The sequence below is a fragment of the Mixophyes fleayi genome, chromosome 1 (genome assembly GCF_038048845.1).
Source record: "Mixophyes fleayi isolate aMixFle1 chromosome 1, aMixFle1.hap1, whole genome shotgun sequence".
NCBI classification, from domain to species: domain Eukaryota; kingdom Metazoa; phylum Chordata; class Amphibia; order Anura; family Limnodynastidae; genus Mixophyes; species Mixophyes fleayi.
This window is the reverse complement of record NC_134402.1, coordinates 355599928-355624809: the sequence shown is the minus strand read 5'-3', so window position 1 is coordinate 355624809 and position 24882 is coordinate 355599928. Positions and strand designations below refer to the sequence as shown.

The 24882-nt window shown below is 39.6% G+C and overlaps 1 protein-coding gene across 1 annotated transcript in view; it reads left to right on the top strand.

Annotated features, from left to right (window-relative positions):
* Positions 1 to 24063, top strand: part of HIP1R (huntingtin interacting protein 1 related) — a 79411-nt gene extending 55348 nt beyond the window's left edge. The window contains exons 18-34 of the mRNA XM_075177756.1: positions 5581 to 5775; positions 6093 to 6194; positions 7474 to 7668; positions 8881 to 9028; positions 9929 to 10015; positions 10489 to 10596; positions 10703 to 10839; positions 11735 to 11845; positions 14039 to 14097; positions 17441 to 17471; positions 18156 to 18218; positions 19255 to 19355; positions 19605 to 19710; positions 19979 to 20102; positions 20177 to 20238; positions 20501 to 20701; positions 22528 to 24063. Of these exons, the coding sequence (XP_075033857.1) occupies positions 5581 to 5775; positions 6093 to 6194; positions 7474 to 7668; positions 8881 to 9028; positions 9929 to 10015; positions 10489 to 10596; positions 10703 to 10839; positions 11735 to 11845; positions 14039 to 14097; positions 17441 to 17471; positions 18156 to 18218; positions 19255 to 19355; positions 19605 to 19710; positions 19979 to 20102; positions 20177 to 20238; positions 20501 to 20701; positions 22528 to 22575 (1878 nt within the window). The 3' untranslated portion in view covers positions 22576 to 24063. The remainder of the gene's footprint in view (positions 1 to 5580; positions 5776 to 6092; positions 6195 to 7473; positions 7669 to 8880; positions 9029 to 9928; positions 10016 to 10488; positions 10597 to 10702; positions 10840 to 11734; positions 11846 to 14038; positions 14098 to 17440; positions 17472 to 18155; positions 18219 to 19254; positions 19356 to 19604; positions 19711 to 19978; positions 20103 to 20176; positions 20239 to 20500; positions 20702 to 22527) is intronic.
* Positions 24064 to 24882: the final 819 nt, after the last annotated feature.

Sequence of the window (24882 nt, the reverse complement as noted above, 5' to 3'; positions counted from 1 at the left end):
CATTATAGTGACATTTAGCAATATATTATGTGAACAATGTTTCTCTATCATCCAGTCTGGGGGACACTGCTTACCATGGGGTGTGTAGGGAAGCATGGGAGTTGGCACCTAGCTAGTTAATTTCTAGCACTGCTGACAGACCCCTCCCCTATATAACTCCCCCTCTTCCTCCTCAGTTTTTTTTAGGTGCCCATGGAGTTAGGCACTGTTTTAGTTGCTGCTAATTTTTTTTTATTTTTTTTTTAGGAGAATATCTTGGGCAGACCTGGGAGTGTGTTCTGTTAGAGAGCTCACTCCCAGAACAGCAGCACAGGCACTGCTCTGTCAGCTGAGAGCCAGAGGCTCTCGCTGACAGAGCAAATTAGGGTGCTTGAATACAGAGTGACTAGCGGTCTCTCCGGACTGCTGTCACTCTTGGGGCAGCGCCGGCATGCCATTAGGCAAGGAGGGCCGGTTATCGGAATGAAAAAAATGCCGGCGGCCATTTTAAAATCCACGGAGGAGAGGAAACGGAAAGGGGCCATACCAAGATCCCCCCTCATACATAGGAGGGGGCATCAGGGGGAAAATCCGCTGCAGAGACCTCATTTGAGGTCTCCACTACTCTGATATATAGATAGATATATAGATTATATATATATATATATATATATATATATATATATATATATATATATATATATATATATATATATATATATATATATATATATATATATATATTTGTTTTCTTTCTTCTCCCCGCTAATGGGGCAGGAAAAGCACTTCAGAGAGACAGCATTATCAGGGGGGGGGGGGGGGGGGGGGCAGCTAAGATATAGAGCTCCCCATGGAAAGTTGGACTAGCCCCACCTTTTAGCGTCAAATAGAAGCCCGGGAAAGGACGCAGAGGGAGCAGGCACCAGGAACTGTTGTTGGACTTCTCCCCTGTTTGGCCTGTGGCTAAGTATCTGATTTATTTAAACATATATTATTGTATTGCTGACTGCAAAGTGGGCTAGTGGGAGTTATATTATAGTTCTCCCACTTGCCAAGTTATTTTATTTTGGTTTAACAATTTATAAGTATAACTTTAATGTCCGATTACTTGTTTCTTTTTCATATTATTTTCTCTGCTGTCTCTTGCTGTCTAACAGCTAAATTTAAGTCTGTATGTTTGGTGTGCCTTCCTTTGTAAAATGACAGATAAAGGAAAGGGCCCTAAAGTAAAGTGTTTCACATGTTCAAAATGTAATGCAAAATTACCTAGTGGGCAGAGGGACCCGTTGGCTTTATGTTCTGTCTGCGATGCAGGGGGTCCCCCTACGCAATCCCAGCTTTTTACAGCCCCACTGACGGAGGAACCGGCCTGGGTGGCCTACCTGACACAGTCGGTTTCCTCTTTAGCACCGATTGTGTCACAGTCCAATCAGCTGATGTCTACTGTGGCAGCCGCGGTGGCTAATAGTGCTAGTACGCCTTTGGGCATCCTTGCTGCCACAGGTTCTCTTGAAGAGACCTTGCCAGGACCTTCCTCATTGCTTACAGACCAGGCCCCTGTTCCCACAGAACCGACATGGTCCGCAGCATTTATTAAGGGTTTGGATAAACTAAACCAGTTACTTGAATTCCCAAACATCCCGCCTGCTAAAAAGAAGAGGCCTAGATCCACTAATACCCTTATGGTTCTTTCAGACCCGGAGGGGGTTTCAGAGGAGGAGGAGGGGGAAGTATATTCTGATCCTGACCAGGGGCAACCTTTGGTGCAGGAAGAAGACCCTAAAAGCCATTTTATTAATGATTTGGTTTTAGCGGTAAGAGAGGCGTTGGACCTCCCAGAACCAGAGGATCCTACTCCTAGAGACAGAAGTCTCTTTAAGAAGGCCAAAAGGAAGGCTATTCGTTTTCCCCCTTCGGTAGAACTCAGAGATATTGCAGAGGGAGCCTGGAAACAGCCTGATAAAAGGTTCTCTGTTCCCAGAAAGTTCCCTTCCCTGTATCCATTACAGGAGGAAGATGTGGCCTGCTGGGAGAGTATTCCTAAGGTAGATATTCCAGTAGCCCGTTTGGCTAGACACACTTTACTACCAGTCCCAGGTTCAGCAGCTCTGCAGGATGTCAATGATCGCAGGGTGGAATCCCAGCTAAAATCTATATTTGTGGCTGCGGGTTCTTGCTTTAGACCCACATTTGCTTCAGCTTGGGTTGCTAGAGCCATGGGCAGACCAACTGGCAGAGGCCTTACAGGACTCTGATTTACTTCCCCTGGCTTTGCATCTGAAAGGCATCGGGGTACCTTTACGAGGCGGCTCAGAACTCAGCGTCTGTGTCCTCCTCTATTCAGGCTGCATCCATTTCAGCAAGAAGAACGTTATGGCTGAAATCCTGGGAAGGAGATTCGGAATCAAAGAAGTCTGTTGAATCCATTCCTTTTTCAGCAGCAGGTTTGTTCGAGCCGGAATTGGATACTATGATTTCCCAGGCAACAGGGGGCAAAAGCACTTCTTTGCCGGTATTCTCAGGTAGGGGCAGGACTTCTCGAGTCAGCTCCTTTCGTCAGCCCTTAAAAAGGGAACTCCTAGCCTAGAGGACAGTCATTTAGAGGTAGACAACCAAATGCTCGAGGCTCCTCCATCAGGGGTAGATCCTCGTTTGCTGCTAGGCGCCAGGCCTCTAGGACACAGGAGAAGCCTGCGTCCTGACGACCACTCTACTCTGCCAGAGGTGGCGCCGCGGGGGGGAGACGTCTGTCTCTGTTCGGGAACAGTGGGCAGCGTCATCCCAAGGCACTTGGATTCGGGGTATTATAGCAAGGGGGTACATGATAGACCTGCTGGGTCCGGTACCACATTGTTTTTTTGTAACACCTCTACCCCGAGAGCGATCAGGAAGTCAGGCAATACAAGTCTGTCGCCTCTCTTCTTTTACAAAGAGTCATCTACAGCTTAAAATTCACAGTGGGGTCCTCCCATTACCAGAGAGGTTGGGAGGCGGTAATCTTGCTCCTCCGTCACCAGGGACCTTGGTCGGTCCAGGAATCAGCCTTACCAATAAATGTGTTACAGTTGTAGGCAATTCTTTTAGCCCTTCGGGGGGCCCAGTCCCTCTTTTAGGGCCACCCTGTCAGAATTCAGTCCGACAATGCCACGGCTGTGGCATATGTCAACAGGCAGGGAAGAACCAGGAGTGCAGCCGCAATGAAAATTGCAGCTCAGATTTTTTGTTGGACAGAACAGTAAGTTCCGGAAATTTCGGCAGTATTCATTCCAAGAATAAGGGATTAGGAGGCCGACTATCTAAATCGAAATCAAATGATGCCGGGGGAGTGGTCACTCCATCCGGATGTATTTCAGTCTTTAGTTCAGAGGTGGGGTCTTCCGGATATAGATCTCATGGCCTCCAGACACAACAGGAAGGTTCACAGGGTTTTAGCAAGGGCAAGAGATCCCTTAGCGGTGGCAGTGGACGAAATGACGATATCTTGGTAGCCCAGGTTGGGATACCTGGTTCCTCCGACTCCCATGCTTCCTCGCATGCTCAGACGAGTAAGGCAAGGGGGTCTTCCGATAATACTAATAGCTCCCTCATGGCCACGCCGAGTGTGGTACGCAGACATAATCTCTATGGCGATAGGATAAGGATTTCGTCTTCCGCCACGAGACGACCTCCTTCTTCCAGGTCCCTTCCGTCACCAGAATTTTCCTCAGCTCAGTTTAACGGCATGGATGTTGAAGCCAGCCTCTGGAGGGCTAGGGTTTTTTCATCTAGTGTAGTTAACACTATGATGCAAGCTCGAAAACCAGTTTCGGCTCGCATCTATCAGCAGATTTGGAGAGCCTATATCAGATGGTGTGAAAATAGGTCATATCACATGTCTTCCTTCCATCTCCCTCGCTTATTGGCTTTTCTTCAGCATGGGCTGGAAGCAGGTCTTCATTTAGGTTCCCTAAGGGTTCAGGTATCGACACTGTCAGTCTTTTTTCATCTGAAATTAGCGGATTTGCCAGATATCAAGACTTTTCTTCAGGGAGTCTTACATATTCAACCTCCCTATGTTCCTCCTACAGCACCATGGGATCTTAACCTGGTACTGGACATGCTTAAAGGACCTCCCTTTGAACCTTTACCTGAGGCAGATTTTAGGTGTTTTACTTGGAAGGTTGTTTTTCTTTTAGCAATTGCATTGGCACGTAGGGTATCGGAATTGGGAGCTCTGTCTTGCCGGGAGCCATATCTGTTTTTTCATGAGGACAGAGCGGTTTTGAGAACACTCCCCTCTTTTGTTCCAAAAGTGGTGTCGTCCTTCCATTTGAACCAGGAAATTGTAGTTCCGGTTTTTTCATCTTCTCACTCTGATCGGCAGTCTATGAATAAGTTAGATGTGGTCAGGGCTCTCCGTATATATGTCAAAAGAACATCTCCGATTAGACGAACCGATTCACTGTTTGTCCTATATGATTCTAACAAAAGAGGCTGGCCAGCCTCTAAACAGTCCATTGCAAAATGGATTACGGCAACTATTAAGCAGGCTTACATAACAGCTAACCTACCTGTGCCGGAGAGACTTACGGCCCATTCCACCAGATCGGTAGGGGCGTCATGGGCAGCAAGAAATGGGGCTTCTGCTGACCAGCTTTGCAGGGCAGCCACCTGGTCTTCTGTCCACACATTTACCAAATTCTATCAATTTAATGTATTCGCATCTGCAGATGCAGATTTTGCTCGTAGTGCTCTACGAGCGGGATTTTCAGAGCGGTCCCACCCTTAGGGGCTGCTTTAGAACGTCCCCGTGGTGAGCAGTGTCCCCCAGACTGGATGAAAGAGAAAAGAGGATTTATATACTTACGTTAAATCCGTTTCTCTGATTCCGTCTGGGGGACACTGCGATCCCTCCCTTCTGCTTTTCCTCTGTGTGCTCTTGTTTGGTTGACCCTTCTCCTTGGGGCTTTTTAAATTAACTGAAGAGGAAGAGGGGGAGTTATATAGGGGAGGGGTCTGTCAGCAGTGCTAGAAATTAACTAGCTAGGTGCCAACTCCCATGCTCCCCTACACACCCCATGGTAAGCAGTGTCCCCCAGACGGAATCAGAGAAACGGATTTAACGCAAGTATATAAATCCTCTTTTTATCTACTTTTTATTATTTTATGGGGTGTTACTATGATAATGATATTCTGTTTTCCCCTGCATATTCTTTTTCTTGTTTCCTGACCATTTGGTTAGTTTTATTTTAACTTTCCTTTCACCTTTTGGTTTCATTGTATTTGGCTCTGCGCAACATGTGGTTTTTCATATTAAAAGAATGCAATCAAATGCACGAAAATATTTGGCACATGCTATTGTATTGTGAAAATAATTATGTTGAAACTATAGCAAGTAGAGAGTAAGTAGTAGTAATGATGTTACCTATTTGGAGATAACCAATTAATTGCCTTATGCTGTTGGCTGAAAAGATTTAAAAATTGCAAAAATAGTATATTAGTCTAATGAGGAAATTACATCTAAAGTGGAAATTCTTTCCCATTTTAAGTGTTTTTTGTAGGTTACTGTATCTCCTGAGTCTTAAAACATTGCTTGTGTGTTGGATTTCTGTGCATTTTTAGTCCGAATCTCAACTGAAATCCCAACTGGCAGCACTTGAAGCAGAGAAGGACTCGTTGAAAAGTTTGTTGAACTCTAGAGACTCGGAATTGCTTTCAGTCAAAAATGTGGCTCAGGAGACTGAATCTTTATTCAACCAAGAGCAAGAGAAAAGAGCCAGTGAAATACGTGACCTGAATGATAAATTTGGCAAAAAGGTAATAGAAAATTATGGCATGTCATAGTATTAATGTAAGCGTTCTGAGCATAAAAAGCTTTAATAAAAACTATGATTGAAAACAAAAAAAAACTACAGGAAGAGAGATGGAATGAACGAATGTATGTGTGCGCATAGAATTAAACCATTGATTTTACCAGTGTTTGAATATAATGTAATGGCCTTTTGGACAGTGTATTGTATTGCTGACTAATGAAGTTTCAACAATGCAAAGACTGACAACGGCATGTTTAACTGAAAAATGCAGCGTTGGTAACTTGCTAATTTTTTTTCTATCATCTACAATTATTCTCGCAGTTAAAAGAACAGACTTTTCAGATTGAACAGCTGAAAACAGAGGTTGAATCAAGAAAGGAAGAGCTGGCACAAGTGCAGCAGTCTCTGACTAATACTGAGCAGGTACCACTCAGCACCACATCTGTAACTATAACAAGGTGGTTCCCATCTGATTACTTAGCATCATGCTCTTTTATTATTTGTATTCCAAATAATTGCACTGCATGATTGTCTACGCACATGGATATGTATATAAGATGCATATAGCAACAATGACAGAAGTGAGTAGGTTTTAAAGATGTGTCAAAATACAAAATGTTTTATATATAAAATGAGCTGTAGTTTTGTTACAAGGGTTCTGTGCACCTAATGAGCGTTTAATGTGTTGTATGTTTAAATAAAAATAGTTTCACAAGCCGCCTCTGGATCCTTCGGACTGGGCACCGTACATCTTGAAAATATGTGGCAAGCTGTGTTATATTGTTGTAGATGCTGTTATGTACATGTCCCCCAATGTCTAGCATTTACTCCGATTTGATCTCTTAACTGCTTTGTGCCTGTCCGCTCCCCCTTCTCCTTTTTACCCACACTCCCCTACTGCCCCTTTCCCCAGAATTCAACATTTTGATGGGTATGCTGAATGTTTCAGAAATCTTGTTTTAAAGTTTAGTACCCAGGAAAGCGCATGCAGTGAAGGATACCTTACACATAAAAAGGAAACCCTTCTAAAGACTAATTCATACCAATTAAACATTATTCAGGTTAAGATAAAAGGTAGAGGAATTCTAACCTATGGTGCTGACCAGCATCCTAAAAGACATCGGAGCCGGTTTAGAACCTCTGGATAACGTCAACACTTTCCATTTGATTTTCTTATGTTCTGTTTACTTTTATTATTAGTTATTTGTATTATAGTGACATTTAGCGATATATTATGTGAACCATGTTTTTCTACTTTTTATTATTTTATGATCTGTTTTCGCCTGCATATTATTTTTCTTGTTTCCTGACCATTTGGTTTTATTTTAACTTTCCTTTCACCTTTTGGTTTCATTGTATTTGGTTCTGCGCAACATGCGGTTTTTGATATTAAAAGAATGCAATCAAATGCACGAAAATATTTGGCACATAACGCTATTGTATTGTGAAAATAATTATGTTGAAATTATAGCAAGTAGAGAGTAAGTAGTAGTAAAGTAGTAGTAATGTCACCTATTTGGAGATAACCAATTCATTGCTGTAGGCTGAAAAGATCTAAAAATTGCAAAAATAATATATTAGTCTAATGAGGAGATTACATCTAAAGTGGAAATTATTTCCCATTTTAAGTGTTTTTTGTAGGTTACTGTATCTCCTGAGTCTTAAAACATTGCTTGTGTGTTGGATTTCTGTGCATTTTTAGTCCGAATCTCAACTGAATTCCCAACTGGCAGCACTTGAAGCAGAGAAGGACTCGTTGAAAAGTTTGTTGAACTCTAGAGACTCGGAATTGCTTTCAGTCAAAAATGTGGCTCAGGAGACTGAATCTTTATTCAACCAAGAGCAAGAGAAAAGAGCCAGTGAAATACGTGACCTGAATGATAAACTTGGCAAAAAGGTAATAGAAAAATATGGAATGTCATAGTATTAATGTAAGCGTTCTGAGCATAAAAAGTAATTGTCAAAGCATTGCAGTAATTGTGCGTAGAAGTCAGATAGCATCAGTATCTGTACAAGTATCAGAGCGGTATGAAACGGCCTAGTACAACAGCATATTCCTCAGCTCTGTACAGAGGCAAGATAAATGCATATGGCCGTGTCCAGTACAAAGGAATTATACCGTGTTCCACTCTAGCGAAACAAGATTGCGATACAATGGCGATTATTAATGGTGTACTATAAAGCGCCAACAACATATTTAAGTGCCTAAAGAATTTTAGTAAAATAGTTGGTTTAGGGGAGTGTTAAATATTGTATGTGTTGCTGACGATTGATAAAGCACTGGAGCATGCTGTCCAGCAAAATCTCCATGTTACAATAAGCGAAGGACTGTGGTGCGTAGAGCAAATGTTGGGGGCCCAAATTTGCAGATGGTGAGCGCCATTAAAAAATAGGTTTACTTATACCCTGTAACCAAAAGCTTTAATAAAAACCATTATTGGAAAAAAAAAAAAAATAGGTTTACTAAGCACACATTGCTTTAGAGGCACACTAAAATGTATGACAACCATGTAAAAAGTATTATTTCACATTCATACAATAAAACAAAGGTAAATATGGGAACCAAAATTACCTTAATGACGATAAGTTGTATTCGCTCATTATCAGCTATGGTGATAAGTGTGATCTGAAGGCGATTGTGACTACTTTTTTTTTCTCTTCTGTGTGTGCAGTTAATTTCCAACTGCAAGTGTCCAATTTGATCACTTGTGTGTCCAGAATAGTCGGGTTGCACACGCACCACTCAACACATAGGGCAATGTCTGTGAGTTCAGTGGTGCAGAATAAGCAGGCAGTGGTGGAAGGTGATATGGTCAGATGAATCATTCTTCAACGTGTTCTTGACAACCTAAGAAACTCTACAAATTTGTCTGAGAGCTTGTTCCAGTGAAGGCTTCTGTTGGCTCTATGATGAGGCACATTTTCATGCCATGGAGTGGGCGTAGGCATTCCCTTACAAGGCAGTCACAAGTAGCATTTAGTATTGACCTGGTGGGCTTACTCTGCCACCCTGTCGGGGGGTGTTTTTTTACGGATTTATTTTGGGACAGAGCTGGTAGTTTCTACCCTATCTGTTCTGGATATGAACATGCCTTGTTGTGTTCCTTAGACCGCAGATGAACAGAAACTTTATCAGAAGATGTTAGAGGACCAATTTAACATTATTTTGGGAACTGTGAAGAAAGCAGAGAACATCATCCAGGATGCTGTAGCCAAACTTGATGATCCTCTTCATATCCGCTGCACCAGTTCACCAGGTACCAGTGATTCCGAAGGATTTCGCGTTGCTTTGTTGGTAGCCTGCTATTAGAATTCCGCTTTGTACAAAGTGGGAAAGAGTGGTTGTGGTGTTATATGGATGATTGTTTAACAGCAAGATGTTTTTACATTTTTTTTTTTTCATTTTTTTTTTAAGGCCCATCTGTGACCATGTTCTTTGATTATCAGAAATGTGCCTATATTTGTATTTTAAAGGGCTGTAAAAATACTCATTTTTCATTGTGGAAAACCTACATATGCTTGGTACCCTTCCCCCCACCACCCCCCCAATCAAAATCTAAGGTGTCATCTCACAGTAAGCAGTTGAGTTCCCAGACACATGCATAGCAGTCACCTGAGATCAAATATTTTTTAATTAAATAACACATCTCCCATCTCCTATGTAAAATAAACCAAAATTGTTAATATTCCGGAGCTTCAAAAAAGCAGTGGTTGACTCCAAATAGCCACCCAACTAACTTCTGTTAGCAGGCACCTGAGACTGAGTTGATGGAGATGCATAGCTGAAGAAAGGTTGAAGAAAAAGAGCAAGAATTTACCACTGGATATTGTTCTTTAGCTTATTTCATATTACTGCAGCATATAAACATAGCAGCTGTCTCTCATAACCGTTAAATGCAGAATTACTTTCTGTGTTTTACTGAGCAATTAGGGTCATACATATAAGGAGTTCTATGGGAACGCTCATTGAGTACAGTGCACTGCATGGAAGCCTGAAACTTTAATGAATGTACTTCTAACACTTTCTTAAAGAAGCTGACACGTTACATGGTGTTATCAAAACTTTTAACTAGTGTCATGCCTGTATCAATTGTGCTTCCTTTACATCTTTTAAAATGTCCTGTCATGTTTTATCTAACACTATTCCATTTTTACAGATTATCTTGTGAGCAGAGCTCAAACTGCTATAGACTCATTAACCCCGCTTGAGGACGGACACTCTAAATATGTACAGAACATGACAGGTGGGTGTATGTTTGCATGCTGTCTTATGTCGTCTCAGACCCTAGTATTTGCCGGCATGTTCTGGGTGTGTGGACTTAAGAGTTTAGATTTAGTGGCTTAGTAGAGTTTAAAGCAAGGTACACACTACAGTAGATTTCTCCAGATGCGATATCTTTAATGATTTTTACCAACAACTGAAAGTCCCGATTAGCATGCCGATTCATATATACACACTTACACGCTCTACCTTCAGATCTGTGCTCTTCATCTGTCATAACAATCTGCTGAAAAGATCATGACTCTATAAACTCTATAGAGATCTGCCTACATTGCTGGTCGTGAGTGCATACTCACTTCAGAATAATCCCAACATTGTTCCATCGTTTATGGAGATCTTTATAAAATCAAATTAAGCAATACAATATGCTTTGGAAAGATAAAACATGATGGAGCACCTGTGTTTAAATATTGCAAATATTTCTCCACCCCTCAGATGCCTCTGACTTGGTTGGAGCACTTGCTCAGTTTGCCCACTTAACTGCAGATACCATTGTAAACGGCAGTGCAACCTCACACTTGGCTCCAACTGACCATGCAGATCGTAAGTAAAGATGTCTCTTTTTTGTTTTTCTTTCTGCCACTGAATCGATATGCGCCATTTATTGTGTTGATGCTTTTGCATTACATGACCAGTATTAATGTTACAGGACTGAATGACAGCTGTAGGGAGTGCGGGAACCAGAGTTTGCGGTATCTAAATGATCTGAAGAATAAACAGTCTTTAAACGATGCAGATCTGACGGAGGTTAGAAGAACACTGCAGAATATCTTTGGACTGGGAGAGGTACAGATCACTTTTCAATAAATCTGTCTTAGATGTTAAATATATTTCTTCTATGCACATATCTGAATTGGTGATTTGACAATCGAATTATGCTTTAAAGAGGATTTATTTCTTTACACTTACAAATGGTGCAAATGGTTACGTTTTTGAGGCTTTCATTATCCGTGTACAGCTACATTTAATCTTCAGGCCAGAGTCTCTCATTTATTTTTTAACGTTTTCTCACTCAAGGAAAGGAGACTTGAAGAGAAACTTGAGAAAACATGATGTATTTTGCTCTCATTCTTGCTTTTAAATTAAAGGACCCTTAATTAAAGTGCTTTATCATGGGACAACATTCTTTGTGATCATCAGACAGACTGTTTAAATACATTGCATTGAGCTTAAATGGTTGATGCTGTGAAATAGATAACATGTTACCTTTCATTTAAAATATCTTAAGGTTCCCACGCACAGGCAGTTTCTGGCCCCTAAACACATATGTGGTGACATTGGAAGGATAGTCATTTGATTATTGGGCTGAATGATACCGTGGCGCACAATCTGGGCTGTCAGATCATGGTTAAACTAAATGCCTGCACTTAGCGAATTGAAATCAGTACATATTCTATTGAATCCTATAATTTGATTGTGAAATAACTGTTGTTATTATGCCATTGCTTGTGGGCCTGTTCCATTTAAAAAAAGCCTATGTATCCAAAGCTCCTACTTTACTTTCTAGCATCCTTTTTATTGCTTTATATATATATATATATATATATATATATATATATATATATATATATATATATATATATATATATATATATATATATATATATATATATATATATTGACAAATGGCCATAGATGCCATAAAGCTTATTATATTTAATTTTTGTTTCCTTTGTTTCAGGAGTTAAGGCCGAAGAGTTTGGATATCAAGCAGGAAGAGCTGGGGGACATGGTGGACAAGGAGATGGCGTCAACCTCTCAAGCCATTGAAGATGCCGTGCGAAGGATTGAGGTGAGGTGGTGACTCGTTTGTAATGGGCTTATTTATTGTGTGATAAATGTAAATTCCACCGGTGACCGGCCAACTACATTTAAACCATTTCAAACATAAGTTCCTTTTATAGATTCATCTTAAATATTAAGCTAATGTTGGTCATAGTCTGCAAATATGATTATAGCATTAGTACAGAGTACTGTGTGTTTTGTCAAGCAATTTCATTAAATGTGTGTTTTATGGAGCCCAGAGCTGTCTTTGTGTTGGTGTTTCTGGTTATTGCATGGTAAACTCTGAATAGTGCACCTGGCAGGTATAACACAAATTAGATTTCTAACAATGTAGATTATATATGGTCAGCACATTTTGGGAACTACTAATCAAATTTATAGAGATCTCTGTAGGTATATACAGTTAGATTTAGAAGTGCATTGTCATTTTAAATTGAATGTGTGTTTTTATTTAGTGCCTGATACTCTACTCTGTGTTTTCCAAACCTAGTCCTCAGGGCTCCCTAACAGTGCATGTTTTCCATATCTCCTTGCTGGAGCACAGGTGTAGTCATTACTGACTGACACATTGTAACAGATCCATAGGTGGTATAAATTATATAACTTGTAACCTGGAAAACCTGAACTGTATGGGCCATGAGGACTGGATCTGGGAAACACTGCTCTAGCACATTATGTGAACTCTTACAATTTCTGGCTACTCAGGCATTGTAGTTTGCCTATACTGTACTGATGCCATGTCCACCCTGAATTTAAGCTGGTGATTTGTTCCCGCGGTCACTATAGTATCGTCTTGCCCTGGCTATCGATTTACATTAACAAGCTGTATTCTGTGAAATGTATGGCAAATAGTGCAAAGTTTGCTGCCAGTAGCATTTCTTAATAAATTACTACACTCTGGAATACTTGTATTCTACATTAAACCCCAATTATCCACCCAACAGAAATGTAGGGGTCCAACATCTAGCACACCCATGGCCGATTGGCTAATGGTCATTTTACTGCAGCTGGTGGTAGGAGAGCTTTGAATTTCTTCAGTTTTTAAACTTTTGTGTCTTTAGTACTGATTAGATGATCTCTGCCATTATTTTAGGGGTGTGTGGGGAGGGGGGGTTACTGTAAAATAAGTGATACTGCTGCTAGAAATATGAAGCAATTTTTCTACCTAGGCATGTCATTTTCTGAAACAAATTTTGGCAATGAGTTTGCCTTTACAGACTGCACCTGTCAGTTTATGGGACTAAATATGGGGAGTTTAATTTTAAGCATAGTGTCTCTATATTAGATACTGTGAATACACAAGTTTATTTATGAATTTTGAAGTTTAACATTAAACATCATCATTTATTAACCTATTAGTATGTTTTTGGAGCGTGGGAGGAAACTGGAGCACTCACGCAAACACGGGGAGAACATACAAACTCCACACAGATAAGGCCATGGTCGGGAATCGAACTCAGGACCCCAGTGCTGTGAGGCAGAAGTGCTAACCACTAAGCCATCCAGCACAGATAAGCATAGTAGTACAAAAGTCACACAGGCATAATGCAGAATACACACACAACTTTATTTTCATGGCTATAATCTGCCCTTTCTTGTTCTACCTGTTGTGTGCTCTGGAGACCGCTCCTCTGTTAAGCCTACAGGGTTAGTTGTGTGGCTTTAACACTCAGTTGCTGAAGTCACAGAGGGTGTGGTGAATTTTATTGTGTAACAATGGTTTTTCACCATTTCAGTTTCCAGGTACTTCACCAACCTAAATAGTCTCTCCGTGCTTGACACAATGGAAAAGCAAATATATAGAATACCATTTTCCCCAAACAGTTCTACATTGCCATTTGTTCTTTATACCGAGGTAAACATGTAAATGTTATGCAGCAGTTGGAGTTGCAGCTACATTTCTGATGGCCCATTTATTATCACCTGACACTGTTGTCCCTGATATAGTGAATACTTGACAATAATTCCTGTTTGTATTTATGTATAGTGTTAGAAAAATCATGATAAATAAACAATGGGGATCTTTGGACACAATTAAGATAGATGGATATAGAGATAATAAATTGTGTGTGTGTGTATATGTGTGTGTGTGTGTGTGTGTGTGTGTGTGTGTGTATGTGTGTATATGGATGTATAGACAGACCAAGGACAGGGCATTATAGAAGTTGAAAAAAACTCTTGATCTCTAATTCTCTGACAGGAAATGATGAACCTGGCTCGGAAAGACAGCTCTGGAGTCAAGCTGGAAGTAAACGAGAGGTTTGTCTAACAGACTATTTTTTTCCCAAAAATAAAGTAACATTACATCAGTGTCCACATACAATCTATAATTATTTGATTACAACATTTCAGAATATTCTTCATTACGAAATGATAAATATTCAGAATCTACCTGAATCTGTTGCTCACTCTAATATTGTACCAACACTGTTTACAAGCAAGAACATTGCTGTATTGTGAAATATATATTCTTTGGGGGAAAAAATGCAACCAGTGTACTCGCTTGTCTATGGCAATTATGTATATATCAATTACAATAGTGAGTAATTGCCAACCAATATGCCCATTTCAAATCTATTTGTGTTTGAAATGTAATCCTGTTGCTAGTCTCCCATTTGCACTCTGTTAAGATGTAGATCAGTTGCTTGGAGACATACTTAAAGAATATATTGCATATGCATTTTTATATTTGTGCAATAATGGCTTTTTAACTGGATGTCAATGGATTGCATGTATTTCTTGTAAGAGATCAGGAAGGATTTTTTTGGTTTGTTTTTGACCAACTTAGACATCTCTTCAGGTTAGTAGGTAGATTTGGCTCCAAATAAGATTAATTTCTAGTATCTAGTATGTCGTAAGCTGACATGACAGCATGTGCCCCACGACGATTAGGTATGTGGGATTCTACCCACCTTGTTTGTCTGTACAGTCTTGAGATGTTTACATGCTTAACTTATGCATAAAATATACCATCTATGAAAAGAGATACATTTTCAGATTATTATACTAGCAAGGTAAGAAAAAAAAAAAAAAAGTATAAAAAACAGAATATGCCCTTTTCTTACTCAACATGCTACCAAAACTCTTATAAATTCTCTCATCTTCTCCTGTCTTCACTATTGCAACCTCCTGCTATCTGGCATTCCTGACACCCATTTATCCACACTTCAATCAATCCTAAATGCTGCTGCAAGACTGATCTTCACTACCCCTGCATACATCTCAATTCTCATATCCAAATACTCTCCCTCCCATCCTCTTAGATCTGCCTCTAACCTGCTCCTTGTCTCGTCTCTTGTAACCACGTCTCACTCCCGCCTACATGACCTCTCCTGTGCTGCTCTCCACTTATGGAATTCCCTACTATGCTCAATCAGACTTTCCCACAGCCTGCAAATCTTTAGATGCTCTTTGAAAACCCATCTCTTTTTTTTTTAGAGGTGACTTTATCCCTGATTAATACACTTCACACTAATACATACTCACAACTATCCCAATCCCCACTCTGAAACACATGTGCTTCTTTTGTTTCAGTTGTGCCCTCTTCCACTTCAAAAGCCTGCTCATTAGAGAGCTTACTTTCTAAGTCATTCCTTTTTCTGGGAGTGTTTTTTGTTTGGCCCTCAGCATGACTCAATTATCAGTCAAGCAACGAGAGGAAAGAACACTTTTCTTCCTGTTAATGCTACCAAACAAAGAATGTCCAGGTTCCGGTCCTCGGGCAGGTTTTAGGGTGAATATTCCTGAGGCCAATCCTCCAGGGGCCAGTCATCTGCCCCCAGGGGTGGTTTGCAGCGTGGGCATCGGGCCTGGACTTCCAGCAGCGAAGCCTGCAGACAAGCAGTCCGCACGAGGGGCATTTTGCTCTGCCACTGTCACCCATGGTGGGAGCCGGTCTACTCTTGTTCAGGGATCGGTTGCTATCATACCTGATGTGCACACTTTGATTCAGGGCGTGCTCCATGTACAACCTCCATATGTTCCTCCGGTAGCACCATGGGATTTAAATTTGGTGTTTAATGCTTTACAGCATCCGCCTTTTGAACCCTTGAATACAGTGGAATTCAAATCTCTGACCTGGAAGATGGTCTTCCTTTTGGCCATATCTATGGCAACAAGAGTTTCAGAGCTTGCTCTTTATCTTGCAAGTCTCCTCTTCTTGTTTTTCATGAAGACAGGGCAGTTCTTCCAACCAAGCCTTCTTTCCTTCTTAAGGTCGTGTCTAGATTTCATTTAATCAAGACATTGTCATTCCTGTCCAATCCAATTCTAGGTCTTCGGAAAACGATGGTTCTATTAGTTATCTCGATGTGGTCTGAGCCTTGCGCATTTATGTGCGAAGGTCTTGGAATGTGTGCAGAACTGAGGATCTTTTGATTCTCTATGATCTCGAGAGGCTGCCCAGCTTCTAAGATGACACTTGCTAGGTGGATTATGGCTGTTATCAGTCAGGCTTATAGTGGGGCTGGGGAGCCTGTCCCAGATAATCGACGGGCGCACTCTACAAGGTAAGTGCTTCTTGGGCAGCCCGCCATGGTGCCTCCAGTGAACAGCTGTGTAGGGCGACCACGTGTACACACATTCACTATGTTTTACAAGTTTAATGTGTTTACATCCAAGGATGCAAGTTTTGGAAGGAAGGTGCTTTGTGCCGTTTCTTCTGAAAATTCCCTCCCATGAGGCAGCTTTGGGATGTCCCCAATGTCCCCGGTGTCCCACAAAGGAGAATAGAAAAAATGGGATTTTTGTACTTGCGTAAAATCCGTTTCTCTTAGTCCATTGGAAGACACCGGGCGCCCACCCTTAATGCTCTGGTTTCTCCTATTGTTTGACATGTTGTTTGGTTAAGAGAATGATGTTTCTTTTTTATTATTCTCTTTTCTTGTTTTCTCTCTATCTCCGCTTTCTGTGGGCTTGGTTAAACATAAACTGAGGCTAGCAGGAAGTGAGGTATAGAGGGGGAGGGGCTAGTGCTTTGTTAAACAGAATTTAAAGTGCCAGTTCGCCCTGTCCTACTCTATACCCCAATGTCCCCGTGTCCTACAATGGACTAAGAGAAACTGATTTTTACCCAAGTCCAAAAATTAAATTTTTTATACTTTCTTTAAATCCATTTCTGTGGTTCCCACCCTTATCTCGCTCTATTTAAAGGTTGAGTAGTGTCCTTCAGTCCTGTCCTATGGACTTTGGTAGTGGGGGGTTTTTCACCAAGTCAATGGTAGCGTGATATAAATGGAGAAATGAGCATTTGAATTCAACCAGTTTCACAGTTGAGAATTAAGTGCATACTTTAGCACCAGCTTGTGGTAGATTCATGCCTGTTACATAGATTTGTATAATGTAATGTAATGCTAAATATTGCATATACCCCTTTTTTTGTTTTTGCAGATGCAACCAAAAATTACTAATTAAAAAGTTGTTCAAAACAATAAAAGTCGTATTATAATATAATTTCACAGTTGACACATATCAAATAAATATTTTGGTATCAAATGCTTTATCAGACTTGGCAAACAATACCACGGCTTTCCAAAGTTCTCTGCTATGTATTGCATTTATTATATGCTGAATCTAATATGTACTTTTGTATGTCTTTGTATAGGATTCTCAATTCGTGCACAGACCTGATGAAGGTGAGCACTCAATGAACCGTGATGGGAGATAATACTTAAAGCCTAACTATAACAAAATAATAATTTAAGAACAAATGATGGATCTCTGAGTTCCCTAGTAAACAGAGGTACCCCAGTTCTGAAAAGTGCATTGTGCATAGTAAATCTTCAGTTCTAGGTAGATTAGCCACTAGATGTCACTGTTTTATTGAATAGCAAAATTGCTGAGGCAAAATTAGTTTGGCAGGTCTCACTCATATAATGGCAGATCATTTTTGAATAAGCATTTTTTTTTTCTTAAACATATATAGAAAATATAAGTATAATTAGATTATACTAGTAAATGGGTAAGAGTTTCCATTTAAAAATAGAGGTCTGTAAATTACATTGTATAATTTCTGTTATGTCCAAAAATCCCTATGTACAGTACAGCAATAGCACCAGTGACATTGATGCTGTAAGATAGTGCAAGAAAAGAAGAGGCATTGGCTTCAGTGGAGCCCTTCTATAACTAGAGGTTGTAGAAGGGCCAGATAATCAAAATTGTTGAATGTTGTTTTATGCAAATAGATACTTATGCTGAAGCTGAAATACTAAGATTTCATTGTAAATACGTCTAAATAAAAAACATTTTCTGTAATCTTATAGCATTATAATTCACTCAGTACTATACATGGTGTTAATATTACACTGTTTCTGCTACAGGCCATTCGAATGCTGGTCATAACCTCTACAGATTTACAGAAGGAGATTGTGGAGAGTGGGAGAGTATGTTTCAATTTTACCTATCTGCACAGCATATTTCTGTTGTGGCGTATCACAAAGTTTACACTGACAGCCGAATAGTTCACGCCAAGATGTTGTTGCATCCAATTTTGTATCTCTTTATGTCAATATGCTTGTCTCTAGTTTGAAAAAAAATAAATAAAAATGTACATTTTATTTTATACTTAGTTTCTCACATGACAATATCAAATTTTATTATGGAATCACTTTAATATTTTCACTTTGTATTGACCACCAAACAGAAGAAGTGCACAAACACTTCAAACCACCACTAATCATTAGTGGTTTAGCAATGACATTGTAATTAATGACTACAGTTGCTGCTAGAGCAGTGATGGGCAAACTGATACACTTGAGGGGCTGTATGACTACCCTCTAACTTTCAAAAGTGGCGCTCATTGCCCTTAATCTTAGTAATAAGTGAAAATAATACATTTAATCAAACAAAAAAAAGACACATGTAACTACATATCAGCAAGCATATTAAACAAGAGTTACAAATTATAACAAACTTGACAATATATCAGGAAGCTGCTGGATGCTGCAAGTGAATGCTCGGAGGACTGCCTGTTACCTATCACTGTACTAGAGATTGGTCTTTTGCTCAAGTTGTTCTTGTGGGGGAAAAAAAGAAAACCATGTATGTTTGTGTGTGTGTAAGGTACAAACAATCAGTTTTGCAAATATAACCCATATCTTGTTTTAACACTTAGTGAGACATCTGTGGTAGAGTGTGCATCCAATTTGGGCAGGGTCTATATTTCTACTTTGAATATATTCCACAAGAGTGGATTTACCTTTAATAATGTACAAGCTGAATGAGTTGTCATTGTCTCATCTGAAGGAATACTTTGGAACAGATCTGTGTCTCTGGAGGATAGTTTCAGGACCTCTGCTCCACAGAATAGATTGTAACATAACCACAGCATTAGAAAATGGTTTTATTGTAACTGAATCAGATTTGAGACATCCCTTGATACTCTACTACTGTAACATTTACTTGACAACTATATTACAGGGAGCCGCGACAACACAAGAATTCTATGCCAAGAACTCCCGCTGGACCGAAGGACTGATATCTGCTTCAAAGGCTGTGGGATGGGGAGCCACCCAACTTGTGTAATGGCCCATGCAATTTATTACATTTCACCATCTCATTGTCACACAACATAAATTTAAAACCGTTACGTTTATACTTGTATTTAGCATCAATTCCCTAGTTATCAAGTTTAATGAACATGCTCTGTGATGGCCAATGATACGGAGGGTAATCTAGTTTCTCTGACTCGATGCTTTAAAAATGAATCCTGTGTGAAATTCTGTGCATAAAACCTTATTTTCCTCTTATGAAACTATTGCCGTTCTCAGGGAATCTGCAGATAAAGTAGTCCTCCATAAAGGCAAATATGAAGAACTCATTGTTGGATCCCATGAGATTGCTGCCAGTACTGCACAGCTAGTGGCTGCTTCCAAGGTAATCCGCACAGACCAGCTACATACTATACGGTTACTCTATAGGCAGGTGCACTCTTAGAGAATGTTTCAGAGTTAAAGTGTAAACTTCTTTTAGATGAACGGTTATTGTGTGTACTGTGTAGGAAATGGCGTTTTCTGAAAATGGACATCTGTGACGTCATTATAACGCAGTATCTGAGGCCTACTCCCCTGTATTTATTGTACAGTATCGCTTGGGCACTGATAACACAAGTTCGGATAGGTGGTGATATATTGTATCCTTGCAGGTGAAGGCAGATAGAAACAGTAAGAACCTACCAAAGCTGCAGCAATGCTCCCGTCATGTAAACGAGATGGCAGCCAATGTAGTGGCCTCCACAAAATCAGGCCAAGAACAGATTGAAGATAAAGGTATATTTAATTGATGTTATGTCACAAGCAAGTCTGAGAAACTGACGATCCTACTAATGACATGTTTCCTACAGATACAATGGATTTCTCTGGAATGTCCCTCATTAAACTTAAGAAAGAAGAGATGGAAAGCCAGGTAATTGACATACATTGTGCCGGCTGCATGAAAGATAGCAAAAGTAATCATTCCTACTATTGTGCCCCTGGTAGCGGAGCTTGTGTTGTATGTACTGTATCATATACCAGGATGTCTGGCACACAAGTCTATGGTATTTAATAACACATTCTGTGGCAAATATGAAAACTGAATAGAAAAAAAAGTTATGTTTACCTACCTGGGTGATAGTTGTGTGTCTCCAAAACACTGACTTGGCCTATTTGTATCATTTCACTCCCAGGTTAAAGTCCTTGAATTGGAGAACAGCCTGCAGAATGAAAGAGTGCGGCTCGGTGACCTTAGAAAGAAGCATTATGCCCTGGCAGGAGTGTATGATGATACGGATGACATAGCAAAACCATTGTCTGCTCAGAAACCCGGAATTCTAAAGAAGCCAAAGTTGGCTCAGAAACCCAACGTTCAACCCAAGGCAGACTGCAAGGTATTGTATGACTGCACTATTATTATTATTATTATTTATTATTTTATTCCATTAGGCTTCCACAGCGCCATACATAGGGGATTGGAACATGCAACAGAATGACAAGATTACATAAGTACATACAGATAGGAACAGTGGCTACAGATGAACATAATACATGCATAGACGCAACTAACAGAACATATCACGTAGCATACAAAAACAAATCCGCATAAGCCAAAACAGGGACAGAGAGGAGGACGAAGAGAGTGGTGAGACATAGGGTACAGACATGAGACATTAGTGTAGAGCACTCTGCCTGTGAGTTTACATTGTAAAGGGAGGGGGTAATGACACAATAAGCATTGTGGTGTTCACCATGGTGCAGAGCTCTGCAAGATACTGAGGCCATAATGGTACATAGGCTTGAGTGGTGCAGAGGACAATTGGGCAACGGCCAGAATGGTGCAGGGGCCATGATGGGTGGCTGGACCTAGTTAGTGTAGAAATGTGGATGGTAGAAAAGGAGTTATAACCGTAGCAATGTAATCAACGTGGTAAAACAACAGCAAGGCACCATTTTTTTTCACAACAATGTTATGGTAGAGCAGTAAATACAAAGGCAATAGAAAAACAGTGTGGGAGAAAGAATTAGGGGCAGGAGAGCAATAAAGAGGTGAGAGAGTTTGTGAAAAGCAGAAGTAGGAAGTGAAAAAGGTTCATTCCTGAGAGAAAGCAGGAGTAGAACAACTAGATGGTGAGAGTGAAGCTGGGAAATCGAGATAAACAAAGATTTAATTGCTAAATTACACTGTACATGAACTTGAATTAAATGCAGTGGCAGGCGGCAGCAGGTGAAGTTAGTTATTAGCAAACATCAAAGGTTGTGAGAAAACCACTTAATGTAGGAGACCCCAACACGTCAGTCCAACCATGTTTCCCCTTCTAGCATTGAATTTTGAATTTAGTAAACCATGTAGGAATTAACTAAAGGGCCACTAAACCACTACATTATAATATTCAGACCTAAATATATTGTTCAGTGCTAACCTATTTCACTGCAGCCTTGTTAAATGTTTTTTAAAGTATTGCCTCCCTACTTCATTTGACAGCTGCAATTCTATCCACATCTGTAGGACAATATGGTAGTGAGAACCCGTTTAAGGTCACAAAGCTGAGATTAGTAATTTGAGCTGCTGTGACATCACTGGCCCTGTGTCCTACCATTCCGCATACTACGTTTCTGCAGAACTAGTCTACAGACCTGACTATATTAGGCACCTCCATCCTAACATGTTGACCTGCGGCAGAAGAACAAATAGAACATGATGGAAATAGCTTATAATTCACTACATATTATTCTGCCATTCACAGCCTTTGATACATTAATACAGTATTAATGCCAAATGTAAAGTGGTGATTCTCTGTAAAGGATGTTAGACTTGTATGCAATTTGTTCCTAAAGAAACTGTAGCAAGTATTCTTGGGGAGCCCTGGCAATCGGTATTCGCCTCTGTCATCGAAAAGTTGAGGCTGAGAAGACAAAAGCCTTATAAACATCATCAACCCACACTCCAAAATGCATTATAGATCTCTTCCTTCATCAACAGACATCTTTAAGTTCTGTCCATCACAAATGCATTAAATGGCGTTGAATTGGTTGCAAAGCCACATTTAAAGGTGGAAAAAGGTTTGACATGAATTACCTTTGTTTTAGGCTTTACATTGCAAAAGCCTGCAATTTCAGTAAGGGTGTGTAGACTTTTTATATTCACCATACAGGCATCAGTCTCTTCACACGTGTAATGTATAAAAAAAAAAATGTATTCTTTTACTATTCTCCCCAGATTGATAAAGATGATGGTGTCTATCAAGCTCATTTGATAAACTACTAGCCTGTGATTCCACGTCTTGTGAAGACAGAATGGCCGCTTCCTGTTCCCATGCGGAGACATGTTCCAGGGTGTGCAGGACAACTGTTATTCTGGAACGTTTTAGCAGTTACATCTGTGTTCTATACAGATAGTTTCTCTACTGATACTTTTTGGGTGGTCAGTTTTACCTTTCTTCATTCAGCTGTTTGTGTATACTAGTGTAAGAAATATAGAAACAGACATTTTATTTAGATTTATTTTATTGCAATGTTTTATTCATTAAAAGTGCTCCAGGATGGAGCATAATTCATTTATTTCATGTAGAAGATTAAACTTTGTCTATGCTGATTATGCACAATTGAAGACCCTCCTTCTACAGAACACTATAATGACCAAAGGGACTTCCAGCACATTGCAAGGCGTGTGATTATGTCCCATGCACTGCAGTGATTAGTGTCTAACATCTATTGTACTCTAAAGCTGCTTAGACAGTTATATCAATGGAAGCATTGACACGAAGACCAGTTTTGATATTACAGAATTCTTACAAAACATAACTAGTAAAAAATGATCTAGATCTGAACACATCTGATTGAGTAAGCTCTATAGATTGTAATTTAATTGCTCGCATTGCTTCCAGGGCAAATAATTACAGTAAATACGCTCAGCACTGGTTAATACCCAATATCTGTATATTTATCGATCCGCAGAACAGAAGTTTCTTCTGTAACAAATAGTCTTCATGAATCAGTAGTTTTAAATGTGTTTTTTGGTTTTTTATTTTTTATTTGAGGTGCATTATAGCAACAGAAGACTGATTTTATTTATAGATATATATATATACATAATATATGATCATAGTATTTTTTTATTTTGCACATTAGATGTGGGAGGGTGAAAACAAACTAATGATGTCATTAGGGAGTGGGTACTACACCAAATGTAGCATTGCTTTTTAATACCTAGTCTTCCACTGCTTATAAAATGCATTGCGATCACTTCTGACGTTTCTAATCGTAAGGAAGGACTATTCCGCTATATAAATATACAATTATTTGTTGGTCTCAGTTCTCTCACGTCCTGTCTGCTCGTTGCATCCAGGTAGTTTTATCACATGTTAATCTGGCGCCTTTTCAAAATGAGATTGGAGGGCGGGTATGGAGTTATTTAATGTTGTGGGCTAGATGTTTTTTTATACCGTTTATGTTGAGTACAGGATTATACATATACAATCACACAAGGGCACCTTTTTTGAAAGCAATCTTAACCACCTGAGCCCTGTATTTTATTTATATAAACTATATTGCAGATAGTTAATTTCACACTTTTGCTGGAGCATTGTCTTGTTATGGAATTATGCCTTTTCATGTGCCCTTTGGGACACAGGGTTATCAACCTTTAGACAATTGTCTTTTCATACCTTGACTTTGTTTTCCTTTTAGGCTGAATGTGTCTTTGGTTTTGTATCTTTGAAAATGTTAAATAAGCAATAAAATTATGTGAACGGTTGAGATTGGCCTGTGTTTTATCTTCCAGCTTGTGTGGTAGGTTAAATTTGTTGTAATGAGAGAAAAGATCTTAATATGGCCTTACTTTAGTTTAATGTAAAAATGTGAGTTTTAAGAAATGCACAATTAAAATCCAGTGTATATACAGTACATGACCAAAAGTATTGGACAGCTAAACATCAAATCTACGTGCTTGTAGAAAATCTTATTCCAAAACTGAACTTTTTTCATTAGAAATTTTTCATTTATAATAACATTGGATACACATCATCCATTAAAGAGATTACACATGACCGAGATGCGTTACATACAGCTGATCAATAAAGCGTTTACATAATTTATATCTGCTAAGTTTTGATGTTATGCAATTAGTGAGTATCACCATAGTAAATTGTAAACTGTACATATTAAATCATTGGGTGAAATTGAAAACCGTAAAAGAAAAATAAACAATTAAAAGAAAATTAAATGAAACGTAATTAAGGCAAAATAAAGAAATAAAGGCAAACGACCGTGTGTATCATCTGAGATTATAGTGAGGCAGTCAAGAGTAATCCTACCCCCCCACCTCTCATACACAATGCAATGTCACAAATCAGACATAAGTGAGGGGGAGTTGCGAGAAAGGTGGGGCAGCATCCCCATGAGAAGCCCATATCACCAATGCTCGTCACATTTCTCATACCACCTCACATCATTAGACAACCAAAGCAAAAATTATCAGCTTTTTTTCTAGAGCGCGGCAGAGACCAAGTCGTATTTTCAAACATTTTAGTAACTTCTAATAAAGAGGGATGGGATGTTTTAATCCAATGTTGAA